We start from the raw sequence: 21,514 nt of genomic DNA, 5'->3' as shown, positions 1-21,514 counted from the left end.
CCTGCCTCTGCCTCCCAAGTGCTGGGATTAAAGGCGTGCGCCACCACCGCCCAGCTGAGGTTTGATTTTTAGATACCACTTGAACTCTACTGACAGTTACCAGTGGCCTGCCTTCACTTAGTTCCTGGTGGTATAACTGCATGGTGGTAATCACACTAGCACAGTAGCTTATCTTGGTGTCTATCTTGAAATCTTATCCATAAAGTGAAAATATGGAAATGTTACCATGATGAAACAGCCTACCAGAGCTAAGGAAAGTCCACCTAGTAAATGCTAGTGTGAAATAAGGAGCTTTTTTGTTGTTATCTCAGCTTACTTCTGTTTTATTATAAAACTACATTTTGTTTTAAAGCAACAGAATTGATTTTAGAAGAGCACTACTAAAATAGGCAAATAGATTCTTGAAAATGGTTGTGGAAGACTGAAGTAACAATCCAACCAAGACCCTGATCCCCCAAATAACATGGTAGCCATAAAAAGGGAAATATTAAAATAAATCAGAAGTTAGGCAAGACTATGTGGGCATTATTATCCATACTGAACACGCATAATACTGACATAACAAGGCTTGCCTTAGGAGACTCAAAGTTTCACTTGTAGAGTTAGACCTTAAATAAAACTGCTCCTAGCCAAACCACATCTGTGTGGACCACAGAATCAATGGATGATTACTTGTCAAAAACTAGTTTATGTAGTGAGTACTCTTGGTAGAGTCTTGTACTGTCTGTTTTTAAGTTGCATTTGGTGTAATCAAAGTTATGATATGTGTGCTTAAAAAATGTGAAGGATTAAAAATTATTTTGATGTGAAGTAAGCAGGAATTCTGAGGAAGAAGATAATTGAACCATCACTGGATCCTGGGGAATGTGCTGCTTCCCTTCTTCACAGGCATCTTGCATATTTTCGCTTCATCCCCAGTTCCCTGCGGTTTGCAATCTCAGAAGCCTGCTAACTTCTCCTCTGGCATGACTGCTATCTTACTATCAATTCTCATTTGAAAGTTCATACCTATCCTTTGTGTCTTAGTTTTGTTTCATAAATTTTTCTACTCTATCAATGTTTTTGTAACATTTTAATTCTAATCAGAATAAAAACTATCTCTAAATTGGTAATACTTCATCACTAATTAATGTATTTATGTCCACTCTATGATTACTATTGTCCGTGGTACATTTTTGGTAGGACTAGAATATCATCTGGTACTTTATAAACATCAACCACATAACTACCATAGAGCATATTTCAGATACCTCACTAGAGGCAAATTTTATCTCACAAAATCTAGAAGCCCAGAAATTATATTGATGTCATTAAAAAATGATTATTGATGTATGGAAACTAGAGTATGCATAGATAGAGGATACAGGAAAATCTTCAAATCTGTAAAAAATATACAGAAAAATATACTAAGTTGTTTTACAATAAAATTCTTTTAGTTTTTTCTACTTGGATTTTTCACATTGAAATATCAGAAAATAGGTCTATGGCTCCTCAGACAAAAATAATAATTTATCTTCAACCTTCAGCAAAGGTGAACTTAGGACTTAAGGATTAAGACAAAATTAAAAATATTGAACATGTAAATTAACCATCACTCAGACATCTATGCTTTATAATGTCAAATATGGAGGAGAGATATTTTGTTAACTTTATACTTAACTTAGATATATCAACTATGATGTTTATTGGAATTTCTATCATTTTACATATTTATGCTTTCATATTTGCAAGAACCTACAATATGCTTAACAGTAGTAGACCTTCAGTAACTAAATTCATACCATAAATGTGCCCATTTGTCCGCAACTATGCTCTCACTATTCATGCTGTGTTTTTGAGTTACATTGAGTATAAAGTACTGTATGATTAGATTAAGTGGTTTAATAATTTGATTGAGTAAAATAAAATTTCATGCTGGAAATAATTTCTAGGAAGAAAAATATTAAATTATTTCACAATGTTTGAAGGCACACTCAAATTCCTTTGGGGCTTTGATTTTTATTTTACTTAAGGATTTCAAAGACTTAAGTCATATTTTGTATGCCTCTTAAATTTCAATAAATTACAAATATTTGGAAGAAAAAAATTATTATGATCTTACATGTGATTTGAGAGATGAATAAAATATATTCTTCTTTAAAGAGAAAGTTGTGCAGTAAATGGAATCCAGAGTCACAAAGTAAGTATTTTTTGTCAATTAATATTAAAAATATCTTTGAACTTGAGGGAAAGCATGTTTTCACACCTTTACTTCTGTTAAAGTGGAGCTTCCTGTTTAAAGAGCCTTACGATAAGAGGCCATTCATGCTTAAGCAATGACAATACTAAAACTATCCCTAAAGAAAAACTGGTAGAGTTTCAAGAAACATGACACTTTCTGACTCGCCTTATTTGAAATTAAGGAATGTCTTTCTTCCCTTTGCCAGAAAATCTATCACAGTTTTACACAGTGTGCTTACTCTGATTTAAATATGATTTATTTTTTTAAGCTTCCACGCCTAGTTAAGGAACTAAGACACACACACACACAACACACTCACACACACACACACACACACACACACACATTCAATATACCAAGGAGATAGAGTACAACTATGTTGTAAATCCCACTGAGAAGTGCCCTTGAGCACTCCCTGTCACCTTCTCCTGCCATATTTCATTCCTCCTAAGACTGAAAATAGAGACCCCCAAAGGCTGAGATGCAGCTCGGATAATCATATGCAGCTTTTAGAGTAATTTTAATAATTTCACTTGGATTAACATTGTCTCTCCGTGCATTTAGAGCTTCAATTTCAGTTCATTATTTATATCATGTTGAAACATTATTGTCTAATCCTAGTTCATGTGCTTATATCCACCAGTAAAAAACATAATTTATCTTATTTTTAAACTTGTAATAAAACATAGCATCCATATATTTTCATATTTTCTTCTTCAATATTTAAGAAGAGATTTCCTTTTTTTTTTTTTTTTTTTTTTTTTTTTCCGAGACAGGGTTTCTCTGTATAGCTCTGGCTGTCCTGGAACTCACTTTGTAGACCAGGCTGGCCTCGAACTCAGAAATCCGCCTGCCTCAGTCTCCCAAGTGCTGGGATTAAAGGCGTGAGCCACCATCGTCTGAGAAGAGATTTCTTATTGTGGAGTCATCTTTATAAGAATTGCTTGCTTGTGCTTAGATTTTTTTATTTGTTTTTATAGTTAGCTTTTCTTTTTGTAAAACACTGTCCTTCTTAGTATCCCAGTCCCATATAACACAAACCACTTAAAAGGCTCTTCTATCTTTGTCCGGGCTCTGACATCTTCCAGAATGGTTTTATGCAATTTTCTTGATCTTATATCTTGTATATGACTCAATGACAAACTGCTTGATGAGGTAAAATTGTGTCCCAAAATGAACAAGCAAAATAAGTAAGCAACAGAAGCATGAAGTGCCAACTTAAGCCACCTAAAATATAGGCATATATTTAATTTCCAAACATAACTTTTCCCTGGAAGTAAGTCATGCAGAAAAACTAGCTTCTTGAGTCATGCTTTCATAAATAAAGACTACTTTCCACACCATTCTAATAATTACTGGCTAAAATCTTTCTGAATGCATAATTACATAAAATGTTTTTCACTGTGAAAACGTAAAGATGTCTCATGACAGATGGAGAAGCTCGGCTTGTGCTGTCTGCCCTTTTCGCAGGGTAGCCGGCAGTCTCAGGAATGAATCTCAGGATTCATTAAATGTTTCCACACTGGCAGGGCACCTTGCCTTCCTCCTTGCTGGAGCCCATGTCTCTGTGTCTGTGAAGAAGATATCCCTGAGAGAATGCACTTTTCTTCATAGAATAAAATAATGATTCAGGGACCAGGAAAGATTTAGGTCAAGTTACATTTGACAAGTGTTTTGGCAACTTTGTAATAGCTGAGTGTTATTACAGCAGGAACATAATTATCCTGATTACAACACCAGAGAAGGTTCAGCCCTTCTATCGTTTTCTGGTCAGAAAATGTTCTCAAAAAATACTGGAAAGTCAGGATCTTAGTGGAAAAACACGTTTGACGACAATATAATTAGCAGTTTCTATGGCATTTGTTCGTATGAGGCAATGATACTTTTGATTTTTAGAAAAATGTCTAATTAGATGGTGAAGGAAATTGAAGACAGAGACACATACCGCTTATAGCACAGTGTTTTAAGTAATTTATTTTTTCAGAAAACAATTAATTTATGTCCTGTTAATCTGAAAGATCTTATTTTCTCTTCAAAAACAATAATCCAACTTTCACACTAAATCCTTTTTGTACTTTCCTAGTGTCTCTTTTGTACTCTTCTTAATTACTTAAAATACATTATTACTTTTTATATTTTTGTATCTTCTCATTGTAAAACAAATGGTAAGACAATTTTAGTTGCATCTATGCAATTTTCGAAATGTTGGGTTTCTTACATAGGGCATGCCATTTTTAAAGTCAACATATTTAGCATAACACTACTTGAATATAATTTGAGATGTAATATCATAATACAAAAGTTGTAAGTTGTAACCTAATAGTTAGATTTGTGGGTTTATATTAATATTTCCTTATATTATTTTACATTAAGATCTTTTCTAGATTAAAAAACCTGTTTCTGTTTTATCACCCTTGTTATTATTCATAAGAAAATGTTATTCCTGAGCGAATTCTGATGGAAGACAGTTAATTCATCTTAATCTAAAGGCAATTTGAGGGAAGGTGTAGGCTATTGTAAGATGGTGGAAGATGTTTTAAATTCTTGGTGGAATATTTTGACACTGTGGGACTTGAGTGATTATTACTAGAAAGTTCAGCCCCAGCCCTTATTTAAATGACTCATTTATTTTGTGGTTAAAATTCCTCATACAGTAAGGACACACCTTACTTATGGAAGAAGGCCAATAGTGGATGGCAGAGTTTGAAGTAGATCTCACCATGGGCAAACCTAGTCTAAACAATGACCTCTCCTTATTCCACCCCTGCCATAGTTTTGGATTCTAAAACCTGAAATATCAAATATTTTATATCTCTTCCTTAATAATACATACTATAACATATTTTGGTAATTTAGTTTACTCCATTGTAACTTTTAATGGAGAATCTTGGATAGGATATACATTCTGATTTGGTCATTATGTATGATCTCTGGAACTCTCCCTTGAACACATTCCCCAGGAGACATATATTGCTAATTATTCCAAGGGACATAAATTTAGGAGCAATGCTTTTTTTTTAAGATAATATTTCAGTGCTTTAAAATATGTACAAATAAAGCAGCTTTCCATTTGGAGAATTGCTGTAGGATAGAATTCTTTAACATTGGCTTTTTAAAAACTTTTTCAAGAAAAGTATATTACTTCATTATTTATTAATATATATAAATTAAAAATGTATTTCTTATGTACTATCTTTGAAAATAGAAGAACTAGCCAAGTATTGTGGCATTAGCCTTTAATCCCAGTACTTGGGAGGCAGAGGCAGGCAGATCTCTGTGAGTTTGAGGTCATTCTGAGCTATAAATCCAGTAAAGGAGAGCCAGGGCTCTGTTAAATAGAGAAGCGCTGTCTTGAAAACCCACAAAAATAAAATAAAATAGCAGAAATATGTATATTATATAATATAAGTGAATCATATAAAATATAATCTAAAATATAATCTATAATATAAAACTATAATAATAATATTAGATAAACAGATGTAGGATTCAGTAACTACTTTATTGAGTAACCACTCAGAGCAGGTTATTGTTAACCTCTCAAAGACTATACTATTTTTTTTTTTTAGATTTATTTATTGTGTGTATGTGAGTATACTATTGGTGTCTTTGGACATATCAGAAGAGGTCATCCAGTCCTATTACAGATGATCATGAAGTACTATGTACTATGTGGTTATTGGCAATTGAACTCAGGACCTCTAGAAGAGCAGTCAGTCCTCCTAACTACTGAGCTTCTCTCCAGCCCAGACTATACTATTTTTATTACTTGAAGCACTCTTCAGGGATTAGGGAGGAGAGATGATATTTGAATAAGGTATTTGAATAAGGGAATATACTCCTTTTCTGTCATATGTGTTCTGACATTTTTTCCAGTCTTCTTTTTGTCTTTTGATAACTTATAGAGCACTAGCATGTAACAAAATGTCAATAATATACTATCAAATACCAAAAAAAAAAAAAAAAACATTAACATCACCAGGCAGTGGAGGCACACACCTTTAATCCCAGCATTTGGGAGTCAGAGGCAGGCAGATATCTGAGTTCGAGGCCAGCCTGGTCTACAGAGTGAGTTCCAGGACAGCCAGGGCTACACAGAGAAACCCTGTCTCAAAACAAACAACAACAACAACAACAAAAACTAACCAACCAACCAAAAAAAAAAACCTTAACATCTAATGAATAAATAAATTGCTTTACTAGAAGGGAGATGGAAAGCAAATGTCCTTTAACTTATGGGCTGATAATGCTTTCTTAGATACAAAGACATTTTGGAAATATAGGTTTTTAATCTTACAGAGGTGATATGTACTTCTAGAGTTCTTCACTTTCTCTGTATGTTATCAGATAAAGAGTGGCTTTCTCTTACTCAACACCATTTCTTCTGATAGTCTCAGTCCTCAGTGAGTGCCCATTGCATGCAGAAAAGAGAAATTAGCCACGGTAACACACTAGTACCTGGTAAAGATATGTCATATATTATTACATGGAATTTTAGAAGGACATAGAAAAGAATAGGGAAAGGATTTGAGAAAAATAGCCTCTGCTAATGATTAAGGTGATTGATAAACCTACTTACATACAGATAAATAGAAATACTGTTGAAATAGATGTGCCTAAATTTCAGAAAACTGAAGCTACTCATTAATAATTGATTAACAGTAATGGAAATTGATAGGTTAATCTCCACCAAAATATCTGTTCTTAATTTCCTATTAATAATGCAGTTCTTTTACATCTATAGTATCCTATTACATAGCATCTTAATTGTTTCTTACTGACAAACATATGGTCATTTATAAAATGAGAATCTGAGTTCCCTTGGAAATTAAGAAATGTTATAATAAAGTTTCATTATTCTCTAACACTATGAAAAAATCCATATGTGTGTATGAAACATAACTTGCATTACAAATCTGGAGGTTAAATCTTCAGATAGAAGACTATGTCATATAGTTCATTGATATTTATTTCAACCTTTGAAGATGTACATAACATTTTGATGGTGTGACTATTATAGTTGTCTGATAAAAAAATTTAAGTCTGATTAGGAAATAGATGATCTATTAACCTGACTTCGATTCTCTCTTCCTTCTTTTTTTAAAATATCTTTTTAAACATCGTAATGGAACATAGAGCAATGTCCTTTAGAAAGTTTATTTTTCTGTAGTACTTCCACACCCTAAAGAACATTTAAACATTCCAAGTTATTGAAAGTGTAATGCCTTGCTGGTTTCAACCACTGTGTTACAGAGCTATCCAAGACGAGCCGGGATTATAGCTCAGTGCTACAGTGCTTGTATAACATACAATTCTATTTCCAGAAAAAAAGACTTATAAGAAGAAACTTCATTTTGCTGTATCAGAATATTCTTTAGGAAATGGACTTAAATACACTTTAAACACAGAATATGTTTCTAAGAGGAAAAATGATATGGTAATTGATGTGCAGTTTGCAGACAAGACCATTAAGTAGAGCAGCAGTACATTTTTATATAAAATCAAGATGATTAAATCACTAACAAGGACCACTATGGTTGAAATTGCTAATTCTCCATGACGTGGTTTATTTGTTCTTTGATGTTCTCTTGGAACATCATTACTGAATGACAGCTGTACTACATAGAATATAGCCTGAGAACTGGAACAGCCAGACAAAGTATCTTCTATTTGCCAGTGCTGTATTCCTCAATCCAGACAATATGCCCATGGCCTTTTGCACATGGGTATTTCATATAAACAAGGAAGGAAGTAAATGCAGGTACTTGTACAAAAATAAATAGTAAAATTTCAGAGTTTAAGGCTTCTTATTAGGCAATCATATTATCATATCAGAAGAGCAAGTACACTATAATTTTGTTATTTAGCAACTACTGCTTGATCAAAGTTACCAGTACTCATTATAACATAAACTGTGATAGTTGTGATATCATATTCTTGCTTAAATTTTAAAAGGATAAAAAGGAATAAAACAACAGGAAGACTGTGCATTAGACTTTTCCTGACAGCATTATTTTGCAAGAATATTGAAGTCTCCACAGCACAAGCAATAGCAATTGATCAAATTCTTAATGCAATTGATTGTCTTGTTAACCAATCTTAGCATTGTAAAATGTTCAATAATGTGAATTGATAGTATAATGAGACTTTTCTTCCATATATAAACAAGTTGATAAAGTTTTCTGATAGGGTGTTTTCCTTTCTAACTTCAGAACTTACACACACTCACACACATACACACACACACACACAAACACACACAGTCCAGAATTAGCTTATGTAGATCAGGCTGTCTTCTAACTGAAAGAAGAGTCAAAGAAATACACATGCTTCTGCCTTTTGAGTACTGGGATTAAGAATTCGCACCAACAAGCTCTGCATCTATTATTATTTTTATTGAATTATACATTGAGTATGTCTTTTTTTTTTAATATAGTCACACTAACTATATAGAAGTGTGACATCAATTTGATATCAGCCTTGCTACTACTTAATTTTAAGGACCAATGTAAGAGAAATTTACAGATTTCTGAATGGGTCATGAAATAGCATATAAGCTGGAAACAGAACTGTGTAATTTTAATATTATTCAGTAAGCTAAAGAGGCTGTGTATATTCCAAAAGAAAAAAAAAACATTCTGCTGTCACCAATTTTCTGTGCACATTCTTTTTATAACTTTATGAATATATTAAAGGGGTAGTTCAGTTTGATGTGGAAACACTAGAATCCTTTATAATTGCTCATTAGATGAACAAAAAAGAGTATTTGGCTTTACATAAATGTAGACAAATTTATACACATATTGAAGAGACACAGTTTTGATTGATCCCTTATGGTATCAGCCTACATTAATTACTCAAATAGTTATTATTTAACAAATCATCCTGCAAAATAATGAAGACTCTGCTTCTAATGTAGAACACTGTGTCTACTTAATTTAATAAATTACTATAATAAATCATCATTCACATTCTAGAAGTATAATTATTTTGGATATATTTTTAAAGAATCACAGTATCAAATGTAGACAAGTTCAAATGTAACACATATGTATGTTACAAAAATTCCATTTGATAAACAGGATATTGCTTACAACTTGGGAGAAAACAGACTTGTGTAATTTTTTCCATTAAATGGTTTGATAGAAACACTATACCTTGAAATGTTTCTTGTTAAAGCACCTAATATACAAAAACATTCCTTAGTAATATTATCAGGAAAACAATTTCAAGATCTTTTCCTTAGAAGGTGTGGTAGATGTGTTTTCTTCAGAATGCATAGGCATCATTAAAAAAAAATCTTACAAACTCAGCCTAAAGAATAGACATTGGACTGAAGCTTCAGTCTTTCTTAGAAGGGGGAACAAAATACTCATGAGAGGAAATACACCATCCCATATAAAGACACCAGACCCAGACACAATTGTGGATGCCTAGAGAAGCTTGGAGACAGGAGCATCATATAGCTGTCTCCTTTAGAGGCTCTGCCAGAGCCTGACAAATACAGAGGTGGATGCTCACAACCAACCATTGGACTGAGCAGGGGGTCTCCAATGGAGGAGTTAGAGAAAGGAGTGAAGGAGCTGAAGGGGTTTGCAACCCATAGAAAGAACAACAATATCAACCAACCAGATCCCCCAGAGCTCTCAGGGAGTAAACCAGGAACCAAAGAGTACACATAGAGCGACCCATGGCTCCAGCTGCATTTGTAGCAGAGGATAGCCTTGTTGGTCATCAATGGGAGGAGACTTCACTGTGAAGTCTCAATGCTCCAGTATAGGGCAATGCCAGGGCAGGAAGGAAGGAGTGGGTAGGTGGATGGAGGAATACCATCATAGAGGCAGGGGGAGGGGCAATGGGATAGAGGGTTTGTGAAGGGGAAACCGGGAAAGGGGATAACATTTGAAATGTAAATAAAGAAAATATTCAAGAAAAGAAAAGAAAAAAAGAATAGGTATTGGTTTAAGTCATATCCACTGCTTTCCTCTAAATATTTGTTAGCTCATAGGAGAAGCTTACTTTAAAATACTTACTTTTTTTTTTTAAGTACAGAATGTGAAACTTCCAAAAGTATTCTGAAGCCAACTAGCATCAACTGAAATTGTTTTTATTTGTACAACTTTGTTCACTTTGCCAGTTGAAATATATAAGTTAAGTCATCCACAAGCTTTATAATGTTTACGAGGAAGGTACTTTTTTGGGAATTTTGGATTTTTTTCTTTTCGAGTTTTGGTGTACTTCTGTTTGTTTGTTTTTGTTTTAGCTTCTTTTAAAGAGAAAGGGGAATTTGAACATAATTCATGTCAGCTGCCTGCCTACTCAGCCAAGGCACAAAGGCGAGAGCATCTTGAGAAATCACAGTATCTTAACACCCCTCCAAGGCTTATGGATGGATTCTTGTGAATAAATGTAAAACTTAATTTATGTGGAATCAGAAAACTTGATTTTCCTAGAGTTACATAGGCAGCCACTGCCTTGTCATAGTAGACATTGGTAACTATCATTAACGTATTGCCATATGTTAAGATAATAAAACTAGGATCTTAATGGTGTAGTTAAGTGGTAGCATTGTACACTCTGAAACTAAATCAACATTAAAAACACACTTCCTCAAGTTTATCCTTTGTTATTATTCATTTAAAAATATCTGATAATTTTGTTGAATACAATTTTATTGGTTATTTTTAAGACAAAATATTTACTGCTCTCTAACATACTGTTTCATGTAACAAAAGAAGTTATCAAATAAAAGAAGAGTTTGAGATTAGTAACGGTAGCTGAGCCTGCCTTGGGACCCTGTGGGCTGTCTGGTCTGTCAGTATCTGTATGTTACCTGTAACATTTCCATGTTACTCTCTTCTGCTCTAGGCACCCACAGAGGTTATTTCACCCAGCCACAGAAAACAATACGAAATACTGCCAAACCTTGAAAAAAAATACACATAGAAGATGCACTTTTCATACTCAAATAGGGAATTAAGGGGGACTATGATATATACTGATACAGCTTATAGTTTATGAGGCAGTCATTAAACACTTTCTTATTTAAGGAATCCAGATGATACAGCCTGCTATAAATACAAATGTGCTTTTAATTGTTCCCGGGGCTCAAAGTGGGGATATTTAAAATCCACCTGGAAGTGGTAAAGATAAAAATTTAAAAGAAGAAAATAGGAACTGAGTGCTATCAGTTGGATTTGAATTGATCATAATAAGGTTTAATATGGGAGAGGCTCTAGAATTTTAACTGACTGGGCTGACAGGAAAAACTAGATTTAGGGTGTTTTTCAAATTTAGATATAAATGATTTTTTGAATGGTAAAGCATTGTACAGCTATCAGATAGCCTGGTCTTTAGGGTAATACCTACATTTCATATTACAAAGAGGAAATTATATATGGTTTAAAATGTTATGTAAATTATAATACAAAATGTAATACATTTTGGTCGAAATAAAATTTCATTATCAAACATTTAATTTAGAATACTTTTATGAAAATAGAATAATATTTTATGCCTATATTTTTAGGCATAATTATCTAGGCTAAAATGTACAAAAATAAATAGCAGAACATACATGTTCTGAATACTTTGGACTCATGTCTTCAGTTAATTTTTATAAGACACTTAAAGACTAAACTTCAAGTATTAGTTCAAGTAGGGCAAGTGTTTATTTTATCTATCTTGAAAAATAAGTTATTTTATTTTTTCATTTATATACCATCAGAGCAGCTTAATTCTAATAAGTTTTCTTCGATTTTGAATGCTCCTGTACTCTTTTCTGAAATAATTTGTATCAAGCTTATACACAATATTCAATAATATTGTAAAATTATTCCTCACATTCATGATTTGAATGTAACAAGTGGCTGATTCTTGTGAAACTGCCTATGCCATTATAATTCAATGGCATCGATTCCCTTCATCCAGCTTTATCTGGCTAAAATCCGTTAATTCCACAGCCCCTACTGTTGGGGATCTCCAGGCTCATCATACTTAACCTCTGCCTAGCCTTCTCAGAATGGAATTTGTTTCACTCCATTCACGGCTTCAATAGCTGAGCAAGCCACACGCAAGTATGCACTGGTCTTTTACCCTGAGCACACTAATCTGATTGTTTTTCCACTCTACAAACTCTGGGTCAACAATCAAGCTGCCGCCAGAAACTAATTAATTTGCAAACGGGCTTCTGTCTTCACAGAGGGAAGGCTTTTGAGTTTGATGTCAGGGAGGCCAATCACACCATGGTTACAGGCATTGTCATGGTATCTACTTCTCTGGGTAAATCTCTTGCTTGATGCCCTGCACAGAGGACCCAGATTACACAGTCTGCAGTAAATCCCTATTGAGGACAACACGGCTCCGCACGCTCTGACACTGCTCTGTCTGTCTATTGGGACAGACAGGAGCAGCATTCGGCAAACTGATTGTAAATCAAGGAGAGAAAGGAGGGCAAACACTGAGAGAAAAAAGGAAATGGGCTTTAAAGAATTTTCCTTCATCTTTTTAAATGCAATTTTAATTTAAAATCTTAATAAACTTAACACTAAAATACTAAAACTAACTAAACTAAATAAATATAACCTTATGATTCTCTTCTTAGCCTGTCAATAGATGACTCAAAAGCAAACAACACATCAAATTTGAGAACTGTGTTGCTTAGACTAGCTTACGAAGTCTTAAAATAGCATATCTTAAAAGTTTAATCATCTATTGAACTGAGTACAGGGTCCCCAGTGAAGGAGTTAGAGAAAGGTCCAATGGAGCTGAGGGGTTTGCAGCCCCTTAGGACTAACAACAATATGAACTAAGTAGTACCCTCAGAGCTCCCAGGGTCTCAACCACCAACCAAGGACTGCACATGGAGGGGTCTGATTGTTCTGGCAGCATGTGTATAGTAGAGGATTGCAAATTCGATCAGCAATAGGAGGAGAGGGCCTCAGCCTTGTGAAGGTTCTGTGCCCCAGTGTAGGGGAATGCCAGGGCCAGAAAGTGGGAGAGGGCGGGGTGGCAGGCATGGGGAAGTGGGAGGCAACAGGGGTTTGTTTTTGTTTGTTTCTTTGTTTTTTGGAGGGGAAACTGGGAATGGAGAAATTTACATGTAAATAAAGAAAATATCTAAAAAAAAAAAAGTTTAATTTGGTTATATTTTTCATAAAGGGTTAAAAACAAATCAATTTTATAGCATGTTTATGACAATGTATTAAGTTTTACTGTAAATAATTATTCACCATTACTGATTTATTCACATAAAACTGCTTTAAAGTAAGATACCTTTTATACTAATGTAATATAGCTGATGGGAGATTGGTCATGTGGCTATCTGGTAACTTATGGTTCTTTAAAAGAAAGGCATGCTTAGTAATTCCATTGAATTTATCTTCTTTAAAGATTAGAACAATTTCATGGTGTATATTATAGATTATACTATTGTGAGATATGTACTCTTTGTAAGATACATTTTGTTTTGGTAATCAATTCATGAGAAAATACAATGTGTGACAATAAAGACATATTTAGGCATAACTATGACTATCTACTCATTTAACAATAAATGTATGAAAAACCGTCATTTCATTTTTATTCACAATATTGCACACTGTCACACCAGCACTTCCAATGAAAAACATGAAGGAAATCCTGAAGATGTAACTCAAAAATTAAGAATTTTGCTACTAAATTCATATAGGCTTCAGATGTTTAAAGGGACTTTGCTGTCACCTTTCAATATTTTTAAAATAAATTTGAAATTAAATTATAATTATATTACTTTTACCTTTCTCTTTCTCACCAACCTTCCCCATGTACCCAGATTCTCTCAATCTCTACCAAATGCTTGGCTCAGGACTCTCTTTCATGACTGGTTTGATTATATATATATAAATATAATGGTTGTATATATTTTTAAATATAAAATCCAATATGCTGAATCAGTATAATGATAGTGTTATTTTACATTTATGATTATATGACTTCTGGGCTATTTTAGCTCCAATTGACCTATGTATTACATCATGATTCTATCACAATACGACTCAGGGAGAACAGGGAAGAGGTGATGAGAAGGCCTTAATGGCCAGAGAGCTAGGATTTCCCTATGAGAGTGCATTTCGTAAACATGTCAGGGAAATTACACCTGTAAAGTCTCCACAACATGAGTGCCTAAACATGAACGGAAGAAGACTACACCCACATGCATGTAAGCATGGAAGAGGAAACTCACATGGCCCAGCCCTAGAAAAGGAAGGAAGAGAATATACCCTGGAAAAGCATCCTCCCATTGCTTCTCTTACTTGTTTGCTTGCTTGTGTTTTGTTGGTTTGTTGGTTGGTTGTTATTGCTGTGTTTTTGTTTTTGCTTTTTTAACTAAAGGAAATCTTAGCCTCTGGATACAGCATCTTTTCATATAACCACAAAGTAAGGTTGATGCTGACATTTTCCTCCAAAGGTCAGAAAAATATACTCATTGACTAAAGCCACTGAAACAATGGAAAAATGAAATAGTGAAGAATTCTGAGATTATATAAAATAGGTAATTCATTTTAGTTATTAAAAAAATGGACCTCTGACATGGTTTATATCTTCAACCATGTTAGAATTAAAATTGTTTATTAAACGTGTTTTACAGGCGATTCAGGGCAGGGTCTCTGGTTCCAATATTAATCTGTGCTCTTGTAGTTTATTTGAAGTCATGTTTCTTGGTTTTATTTTTCTAAAAATGTATCCTGTGGAGAAATTTGAATCTTTGGAGAATGTGCAATATCCTAGTACATGACCACAGAGGAAGTTCTGCTGGCTCCAATGAGGGCAGAGCATCCTGGTAGGACTGTGAGACTGGGAAAGGAAGTGGAGTGATGACTCACATACCATTTCAATTACAGGAGGGGGAAAAAAAAAGAGAAATGAAAAGAAAACAAGCGGGTCGGTTTATCCACAGGCACGATCCTTTTAGGAAATTCCACTAAAAGAAAACAGGTCTTCCTGAAATGAATGGGAAAGTCTCACACTCCGGGCATGTAATTAGGTCTGTTTGTGTTCACCGGGCTGGGCTCTCTCAAGGCTCTGTGTGGTTTCATTGTACTGAAGCCAGATCAGGTTGCCCTTTCACCCTCTCTCCAGAATAACCACTGACAGAGAGCTCTATACATCTCCCCAGCGTTCCCTGGCCAAAGGAGTGTGCCTGCTACAGGACAATGCTGGCTAGCATGGAAACCTTGCTTGCTACGACCCAGAATCTCTGTGCTTTTTATACATTGCTGCGCCTCCCTTTTCATTTCATAGTAACTATAGGACATAGTCAGCATTACCTTACCATCACACGTAAAGGTCAAAGTCAAGGAGAAACATCATTTTAAAGCTGATGGATATTCGTTGAAATTATACAGCAGTCGCTATTAGTCAAGGACATGAACGATGTAGAAAACAGTCTTCATCAAATTAAAAAAAAATGTGGGCTAGTCATCCATCTATGCTAATGAATGGCTAAAGAATACAGTAACTAGATAGCTCTCTAGGCAGCGGAAATTTGTTTCCTAACCACAAATATATATAGAAAAAGCCAACTTTTTTTTCTAAATTATTAGAAACTGAAATTAGAATTGATGGTTAAAACTAAAACATATTGAGAGAATTTATGAAGCACAGAAAGAAAACATGACTTTTAACACATATCAAACCACGGTTGTACATATTTGAAATCAGAAGTTATTTTAATCACTAGGAAACTGAAATTAGGGTTTCATGATCTAAAACATGAGGATTACTATAACATACTAGTTTATAAAAGAAATACATAGATTTCATATATTTTAACTTTTTAAATGTCAATGTATGATTCTTTCCAATTCTTTCTGGTTCAAACTTGACTAAAGTAAATTACTAAAATGTTATTGGTATTATAAAACTGTGTGCTTTTTAAAAAGAAGTATTAAAGTAGTGAAGCTATACTTAAAAACTCAAGGTAGTTTAAGATCTACTTCTAGATAATGGTATTTTTGCTTTTCTTTAGCATGAGCATTGATTCATTAGTTCAACCAAACAGGTAAAGCAGTTCAGGAAACACTAAGTGTGATAGTAACCTAAATTACTTCAACGCCCTGGAGACCTCTGAACATTGTCCCCCAAGAAAATATCTAGTATCTGGCAACAGTGACAATTCTATTATAGTCTATGCAGATGCCTCAAACGCTATTCATCTTATGCACACACAAATGTGTAAACATTACATTTCCAACTTTTTTTTTCTGAAATGCTCTCTGACTTCTCCAAGCCTATGTTGCCTGGTCCTCTCGTCCTGTCATGAACATGCCTGCATACCCACACTCAGATTCATACCCACACTCACAACAATCTGGTTTCTGCACCCCGTCAGATGGAGCCTTTCTGTTAATTTGAAAAAAAAAAATCAGTTCTCACATTTAGTGCTGGGAGACGGATAACTAAGTTCTCACATGAACCACACGTTTTCAGAGATGAAGTACAGAGCTGTGGACGATGACTGTGTTTTCCCACAGTGTAAATTCTTCAGAGTCAGCTGTCAACGTGTGTCTGTGTGTGTGTGTGTCTGTGTGTGTCCGCATGTGCGCATGTGTGCAGCATGAAAGCAATTTTAGCTTGATGACTTTTTCCTTAAGGCCATAAAAATGAAATGGATACTTTGCTCTCTTTTGTGTTGTTCCATGTTCTAATCAGATTTTGTTTCTCATGGACAGCGAAACCCTCTAAGAGTGCTAGAGTTCTTAGTAGATCAAAGACCCTTTGTTCCTGAATAAAAAACAAAGCAAGCATTTTCTCTCCCACATAAATATTTCCATTTGAGAACAGACCAGGTAGTGATGTCACATAGGGGGTTTTCTTATGAATTTTGCTCTTCCACATGATTCTAGCTGTAATGATTGGGGGGTGAATAGTCAACAGCTCTCTCTCTCTCTCTCTCTCTCTCTCTGTCTCTCTCTCTCTCTCTCTCTCTGTCTCTCTCTCTCTGTCTCTCTCTCTGTCTCTCTGTCTCTCTGTCTCTGTCTCTCTGTCTCTCTCTCTCTCTCTTTCTCTCTCTCTCTCTCTCTGTCTCTCTCTCTCTCTCTCTCTCTCTCTCTCTCTCTCTCTCTCTGTCTTTCTCTCTCTCTCTGTATGCCCTTTCCTCCTTTCCTCAAGCCATCATCTCCTCTGTCCCTCACTGGATTTCCAATTTCTTAGGGCATGCAGGCATCTCAATATTTCCTGTCCTGCCAGTAAGGTGGAAATTTGACTTTATGTCAAGTGACCTTTTATTACTGTGAGGTTTATACTCAGTCATGAATATCATCATGATTAGGTATAACTAAAACAACAGTCAGAAAAAAGGAAGCAAAATTTGAAGAAGTCTGGGAGAGCAAAATGTAACTTGGTTTGACTGCTTTGTCCATTTCATGTATAGTGGAAAATACTTTATAGCAGATTCTAAATGGAGATGGATAAAAAGCTACAGAAAATCAGAGGTGGACTTTGAAAAAAGTTAAGTTAAAATCAGTTGACAGTGGGAGAAAATCTTGAGGATAAAAGTCCTAGGCAGACAGTAAACTTGAGCATACATAAAAGAATCATTTTTTAACATGGCACAATGGATCAAAATTCCAGTTTAGCAAAAAGAAATATAAGAGGGCTGGATAGATGACTCAGGTTAAAAGTGCTTTCTGTGGTTCCTCCTAGGTGTGATGGCCAGAGTTTGATCCTCAACTCCGACACAGTGGAAAAAGAAAACCAACCCTTCCAGTTTCCTGACTCCAAAAAACTCACATGCAGTGGCATGTACACACTCACACATATATGCATATGTACACACATGTATACATGCAATAAATATAGAAAAACACTAAATGCAATTTAGGTAAAATAGGGAAAGCAGCAACTAGATTAAGAAAAAGGCAGGAAGATCACATGACTGAGGCCGGGTCTGCATCTTCGTTATTCACACATGAGCAGTAATACTATATTTAAAAGCATTGACACAGGAAGAAAGAGATGCCGAATGGGGTGAGTGGAGGTCCATTTTGTGCTGAACAATCACTTTGAAGGGACTGATTAAAAATAATGGGTCCACTTTGCCCTGAAGGTTCCCTGAGATTTCAATGTGATTTTTCTTTTGAAATGGGCAAATGGATGATTGAAGTCATGGTGTGGGGTTGTGCTTTCCTGGAAGAAGGGCTGTGGATGCTTGGACTCCAATGGCTTAGAACCCTGCTGAACACATAGATGAGCATGAACTCATCGAGGAAGCCTGTGCCATCAAGTCAAACTCCAAACGTGAGGCATTAGAAACTAGAATCATTATTTCATGTGATTAAGAAAACAGAAATACAAAATTTAGATTAAGTCATAGAAGCCACTGTCTTAATATCATATAGAAAACTATATAAGTATTTGATTATTTCATGGCTAAGTCAATAATCCAAACATAATAAGCATACAATATATATATGTATTTAAGTCTAAGTCATATTATGTTTCGTTAGTTAAGTAAGAGCAATTTTCAAAAAATATCTTTCCTTAAAGTTAAAGTTAAAGTAGTAGTTAAAGCAGTAGTGCTTGACACAGGACAACCTGAGATCTCATTTCAGATCTACACTGCATTTGGTAGATGTAGGTCTTCATTCATTTGCCTATAAAATAAGATATTTTTTGTTTATTTGCTTGCTTTCTTGCTTTTTATTTTTTGAGAGATGTAAGAGTCATTTGAAAATTTGAAAGCACTGAAGTATACTTAGCAGTAAAAAAGCATTAAAAAAAAAAAAACAAAAACCAAAAACCTAAGACAAGCCTTAGAATGAGGCTCTCAAAGCAATGACCAAACACATGGAGGAAAACAAAGACTATCCCTGAGATACGTTGTGGAGTCCCTGTAAGACAGTATCTTTTTTCCGTTGCCTCCCTTCCGTAGCTTCAGGCCAGTTCCTTTGTTTCTGTAGTTGACTAGTGAGAAACCTTCATATTTGGCACAAAACAAATACTTCCTCAGTTTTTAATCTTCTTTTCTCTTTTCTCCATTTTCTCACACCCACGGTTATGACATCACCACCACTATCTTAACAGCTGACTAAATCTAGAGGAGCTGTGTGTTCCATTAAAAGAAACTCTTTTCAGTGACAATAGGTGACATGTCCTGTGCCTGTAATCTCACACGTACAACCTACCATTGAGCCATCGGGAGTCATGTTGCTCGGTCCTGATGGGGTGATGGTGCCCTAAAGTTCTGAAGATAGCGAAGTCTCGTCCCATGAAATCCGCAGCAGTTCCGGAGTATAACTCACCGTCTGTGTAGTGACCAAGGGAAACCAAGCACATATTATTATTAATTGAAGAGAGGCAAAAAAAGCAAAGCAGCAATAGTTAAAATTTTGTTAAAATTTTTATGATAAGACAAATGTTATTTCTATTATTATCCAAAACTATTTGTATTTCATCCTTGGGTCCTGGAAGCAGGAGTCTATAAAAGGATCATTTCTGTTTACTCATTCAGTAACAAGTTAGGAAATAAGAATAAAATCTGATTCTGTGAACATAACCAAACATGAAATTTTGGTATTCATCATTGAGGAACTTACAAAATGCAAGAGTTGAACATTGTATTCATCTAATAGTTTGCATTTACATTGGTAAGCCTCTTATGGTTCAAATAACCTTATTTTGCAAGGTAAAATCTGAAAATATCATGTGTATAACTTATTTTAATGATAATTATATGTTTGGTATACTATTTTCCATTGCAACTGGTACACAATATTTTAATATAATCAGGAATATTTTTCTTGATTTTTTAAAAAATTTATATATTTATTTCATGTGTGAGATGTCGCTGATTACACTGTTGCTGTCTTCAGACATACCAGAAGCAGGCATCGGATCCCCATTACAGATGGTTGTGAGCTACCATGTGGTTGCTGGGAATTGAACTCAGGACCTCTGGAAGAATAGTCAGTGCTCTTAACCACTGAGCCACCTCCCCAGCCCTTCTTGATTTTTTTTAATTTAATTTTTACACTGGTGCACTGGTGAGTGTGTGTGTGTGTGTGTGTGTGTGTGTGTGTGTGTGTGTGTGTGAGAGAGAGAGAGAGAGAGAGAGAGAGAGGGTTATGTGTCTGTGAGTGTGTGTGTGTGTGCATGTGTGAGGGCATTTCCCTGTGGATAGGTGCACATTTCTGTAAGTGTGTGGAGGCTCACAGTTGACCTCAGATGCCGTTCTCCATTCCTTTTCACTTTGCCCTTACTGAGGAAGGGTCTCCTAAACCTAGTATTTACCAATTCCAAAGAGTTACCTAGTTGGTTTCCCTGAGTTCTTCCTGACTCTGCTCATTGTATATTGGGGTTACCAGTGGCCTTTATAGCCCTAGGGAATATTTTTCTGTGGGTCCTGGGGAACCCCAAATCTGGTTTCCCACTTACCTTGCTATTACTTTATCTGCCCAGCCATCTCACAAGCTTACTTTATATCTTTGAACGCTTCCAATATAGAACAAGTTTCAAACTGGTATAAGACATTATAAAGTCCAAACCTAAATCCTCAATAGGTCTCAGATTTAACAAAGCTGTGGAAGAGTAAGCCACTCTGGAAACCCCAGATGGAACTTAGTGAGTTCAGGATTCTATATCTTTTGATGTTTTGCTACAGAACCTGCATGGACCCTCAGTCACAGTTTAATACTGGAAGAGTCATTACCAGGCTAAAAACAAAAGGCACAGATGGGAACAGAACAAGAAAGAGAAGTTACATTAGCTGAGTACCATTCTGGGCTGTCCAGGCAGCCAGCCTCTGCCTGGATGTCTTCAAATGGTCTCATTCAGTTCTGTCGACATCCCAGAGAGAAAAATATCATTGTCCCATTTTACAGTTCAGGAAGGGCAAGGTGGTCAGCTTAATTGTTAGGGAGCCAGAGTGAAGGTTTAAATCCAGGCCCCTGCTTAATTCTAAGGCTACACAGACATTTCAATGAAATTAAGTTTGCCAAATTTATGTTTTCTGTCACTGAGACAGAAAGCACCTAATATTCTCTTTTCTAGATAGCATGTAATTGCCAAACTACTTGAAGCAAATCTCTGTATTTATAAAGTAAAATAACTAAAGTGTTAAAATATGTTTCTACAAATAACACACAGTCATTTAAAAGACACTAATAATATTTTTTGATTATTAAGAATGGGCTACTGTTCTCATAATTATTAACTTGAAGATAGTCACAAAGTAAAGAGATTATAGAGAAACAAGTTAAATTTTTATATGTCAATCATTCCTCATACACTTTTATATTAGATAAATATAAAATT

At 35.0% G+C, this 21,514-nt stretch overlaps 1 protein-coding gene across 4 annotated transcripts in view; it reads right to left on the bottom strand.

The window, feature by feature from the left end:
• Nucleotides 1–21,514, bottom strand: part of Sema3a (semaphorin 3A) — a 447,592-nt gene that overhangs the window by 50,953 nt on the left and 375,125 nt on the right. For all 4 annotated transcript variants that reach the window (XM_031380015.1, XM_031380018.1, XM_031380016.1 and 1 more), the window contains one exon: nucleotides 19,387–19,506. In XM_031380015.1, the coding sequence (XP_031235875.1) occupies nucleotides 19,387–19,506 (120 nt within the window). The remainder of the gene's footprint in view (nucleotides 1–19,386; nucleotides 19,507–21,514) is intronic.

Source organism: Mastomys coucha, unplaced genomic scaffold (assembly GCF_008632895.1).
Source record: "Mastomys coucha isolate ucsf_1 unplaced genomic scaffold, UCSF_Mcou_1 pScaffold19, whole genome shotgun sequence".
NCBI classification, from domain to species: Eukaryota; Metazoa; Chordata; class Mammalia; order Rodentia; family Muridae; genus Mastomys; species Mastomys coucha.
Note: the sequence above shows the minus strand (reverse complement) of the source record. Positions and strands in the feature narration are given on the sequence as shown.